The 3,768-nt window shown below is 39.4% G+C and overlaps 1 protein-coding gene across 1 annotated transcript; it reads right to left on the bottom strand.

The window, feature by feature from the left end:
- Window positions 1–218: 218 nt before the first annotated feature.
- On the bottom strand, window positions 219–1,634 carry LOC125576101. Its single transcript, XM_048735458.1, has one exon. The coding sequence runs from the start codon at window positions 1,632–1,634 to the stop codon at window positions 219–221; it is 1,416 nt and encodes a 471-aa protein (XP_048591415.1).
- Between the last annotated feature and the right edge of the window lie 2,134 nt (window positions 1,635–3,768).

Genomic DNA, 3,768 nt, shown 5'->3' with positions numbered 1-3,768 from the left:
ATGTAATCGTCCGTCCTATCTGATATGCTGAACACTTCATTTTCCACGTGGTTAAGGGTGTCTTCTAAGGGGTTGTCTGAACACATGTTTATGAAAGAGTCTCTTTCATCCTCAGAAACCTTTTCCATGTAGAAGGCCTGGTCATCTATTAGAGATCGCTTAATCAGTTTTTTCATATCAAAAGTTATCGAGATATCCCCTATGTTCAAATTAATTCGTCATTCCTTGACGTCAATGATCGCTCCAGCTGTAGCTAGGAATGGCCGACCCAGAATGAGGGGGTCTTTGGGTTCTTGTCTGTATTTCAACACAACAAAATCCGTAGGCACGATGCAATCGTTAATCTTTATGGGAACATCTTCGAGAATTCCTTCGGGTATCCTAATAGATCTATCAGCTAAAACCAGGGTGATCGGAGTTGGCATAAACTCTCTGTATCCTAACGTCACAGCAACAGAGTAAGGCATAAGGTTCACGCTAGAGCCGAGGTCACATAGTGATCTAGGGAAGCGCGTATTTTCTATTTTATAATCTAGGACGAAACTACCAGGATCGGATCTCTTCGTTGGAGTTTCTCCTTTAATCATAGCACTTACTTCTTCTGAAATCATCATCACGCTGTGTTCTGCGATTGGATAGTTTGGAGATGTCATATCTTTTATATACTTCTTAATTGAAGGTGCTATTTTTATAGCATCGCTAAGAGACATCTCGACATAAATCTTATCTAAGGCTTTCTTGCAGATTGCGTTCTCTAATGATTTCTTAGTTTGCGTTTTAGGAGGAAAAGGGGGTAAAGTTCTATAGACTCTTTCAATTATGGGTTCGGGTTGAGTAGACCGTCGATCGATGGGTTTCTCCAGTTGTTGATCGATGGTGGGTGTTTTGGGTCGATCGACGTCAGTTCCGTACTGTCGATCGATCTCATCCTCAATCTCCGTATCGTCTTCAAGTTCTAAGTCTATTGCCTTTTCCTTAGCCTTTTCAGCGGTGGTTTTCCGGTTGTCTTGAGATAGATTTGGGTCTAGTTCGTCAAGAAAAATAGGATGAGAGTTGCTTTTCCCGGTCTCATCGGCATCGTCAGGTTTTCTAACATCTGAATTATTCCTCGTGTCTGCTGCGAGGTTTTTCCCGCTGCGCAGCATTACGGCACTGACTTGACGTCTTGGGTTTAGATCAGTCCTTCCGGGAAGACATCCAGCATCTCTCTTTATTGCAGTTGCTATCTCAGCTACTTGACCTTCTAATTTCCGGATTAGTTCTCCTAAAGAATCTGCTTTTTCCATCAATTCTCCGTAAACCATATTTATCTTTCCGTAAAACTCCGATTTCGTCTTACGGTTGCCAGTAAGAGCTTGTCTGATATTGAACCTTTCTTTTCCGGTACATGATTTTAAGGCAGTGTCATAAGCTTGGGTAAAGCTCTCGACATGAAACACAGAGTAAGGATCAGAGCAGTTCGTTTCTTCATCCGAATAATCATCGGTGTCAGACAAAGCGTTTTCGTCGATCTGGGCTATATCAGATCGGTGTTTGTTTTGAAGAAAGGAATGAAGGGATTTAAGGGAATTCTTAATTTCTAATAAATCAGAATTGTCTTTTGGATTTGTAGTTTTTTCTATTTCTTCATCCATTTTCTCATAGGATCTTCCCGTTGTCATATTCTTGATAAGGCGTCTAGCTCCTTCGGGATTCCTAGTGATAAAATTTCCATCACTCGCTGTATCTAGTGTGGTCTTATAGCTCAAATTAACACCTCCATAAAAGATGTTAAGAAGTTGTGGTTCTGAATAACCATGATGGGGACATTCAAGTTCATAGCCTCTGAATCTTCCCCAAGCATTTTTAAATGATTCGCGTGGACCTTGGCGAAATGTAGAAATTTGTTTTCTTACTTCCCAGTAGCGTTCCTCAGTGAAAAATTCTCTAAGGAAAGCTCTTCTAATCTCTTCCCAACAAGTGAGTGATCCTGTTGCTAAACAGTTCAACCATCTGAGGGCTTCTCCTTCTAGGGAGAATGAGAATAGTTTGCAACGATCATATTCATCTGGTATTAATTCTTCCAAAGTCTCAATATGATCTTGTGGGTGTTTTGGGAGGGATCCACATAATGGGTTTTGACGAACAATACGGTAGTAATCTGCGTTAAACTTAGATTTCTTGGTATCGTCTCCTGGTATTTTAATAGCGGACCTATTGGAATAGGTCCTACCAGGATCAAGGTAGTCTTGTATGGACAATTTTATATCTTCACCTTTAGTTAAGGTGGAATTTTCCTTAACAGGGATTTCAGTCCCCTGTTTAGTTTGGCTAGTTTCATTGCTCGTTTGACCATTTAGTTCAGTTTGGACTACTTTCTCATTAGTGGGCTTGGTGACTCCGTATCGGTCGATTCCTCTGACTCATCGTCGCTTGATGGAAACGTATTTCTGTCGATCGATGGTTGGTCGCGCTCTATTTTCTCCAATCTTTGTGTCTGATTAACAGATTAAGAAAGAAAACTTTAGCAAGATTTTCGTAACAAGTCTATACTAATTCTAAATTAAATATAATGGTAATAAGAAAGAGTCCCCGGCAACGGCGCTAAATTTGATATCACTCAAATTACCCTAAAGAGTGTTACTCTCATCAAAAGAGGTTCAGATGTAGAACTTAGGGATCAAATCCACAGAGACTCTAGGATTACTCAACAGACTTAAATACTTAGAAATGAATATAGACTAAAAGGTTTTAATAGTTTTAAAAGCAATAAATGATAAATCAAAAACAACAGTGATTCAATAGATTGAATTGAAGTGGTTTCAAGATTGGGAAAGTAGCTAGATTCAGGTAATTCTCAGGTATAAAATGTATGCACTTAGTTTAGACTAAAGGGTTCAATGGTTCTTGAACTAAACATTGATTTAACCGGATAGGTTATCTTCACTAGATCTCGGATCTCAACTGTCGTATTTTGATCTCGATAGAGTGTCGATCGATGCGACTTGATGTACATCGACCGATACACCTTTGTAACGATCGATCGACAGAACGATAGTTGCGTCGATCGACGGTTATTCTAGCGAGCTTTGCGAACGGGTTTAACTTGTTCTCTAACCTTCTCAGACCAACTGTCGTTGCGCCTGAGTCAGTTAGATCACGCAAATGGATTCAGGTATTGAGGGGAAACAGTTAGTTGAACTCAATTCAGGTATTGCGTCGATCGACGGTTATTCTAGCGAGCTTTGCGAACGGGTTTAACTTGTTCTCTAACCTTCTCAGACCAACTGTCGTTGCGCCTGAGTCAGTTAGATCACGCAAATGGATTCAGGTATTGAGGGGAAACAGTTAGTTGAACTCAATTAAACCTAAGATCTAAAATGAAGGTGATCAATCTCAATTTTATCATTAAGTTCATAAGCAATGAAAGAACAATCAAAACACCTTTTTAACAGTCATATTAGCAGTACATAATTTCAACCATGGTGAGAAACCTAAATCTAACAATTGGTTTACTCAGACATATTCATGAGAGACAAAGTCATGATGGTGTGAAATAAACTCAAATGAAATATAGAACACAAATAGATAGAGTAATAGAAATAAAGGAGTTCAAGATCTTTTCTGTTTTGCAGTCTCAGATCTATCTCTCCAATCCTAAGCTCTTCTAATGGTAGCCAAAAATGCTCCTTTTCCAAACTAGGTCTTTTGCAAGTGTCTGCCTAGAAATGATAAAAGACCCTAGTACATATAGCCTAACAGGCGGCCAGGGACTTAAGTTGTAAATAA

This window comes from Brassica napus, chromosome A7, assembly GCF_020379485.1.
Source record: "Brassica napus cultivar Da-Ae chromosome A7, Da-Ae, whole genome shotgun sequence".
Classification (NCBI taxonomy): domain Eukaryota; kingdom Viridiplantae; phylum Streptophyta; class Magnoliopsida; order Brassicales; family Brassicaceae; genus Brassica; species Brassica napus.
The sequence above is the reverse complement of the archived record's forward strand: the minus strand, read 5'-3'. Positions and strand labels throughout refer to the sequence as shown.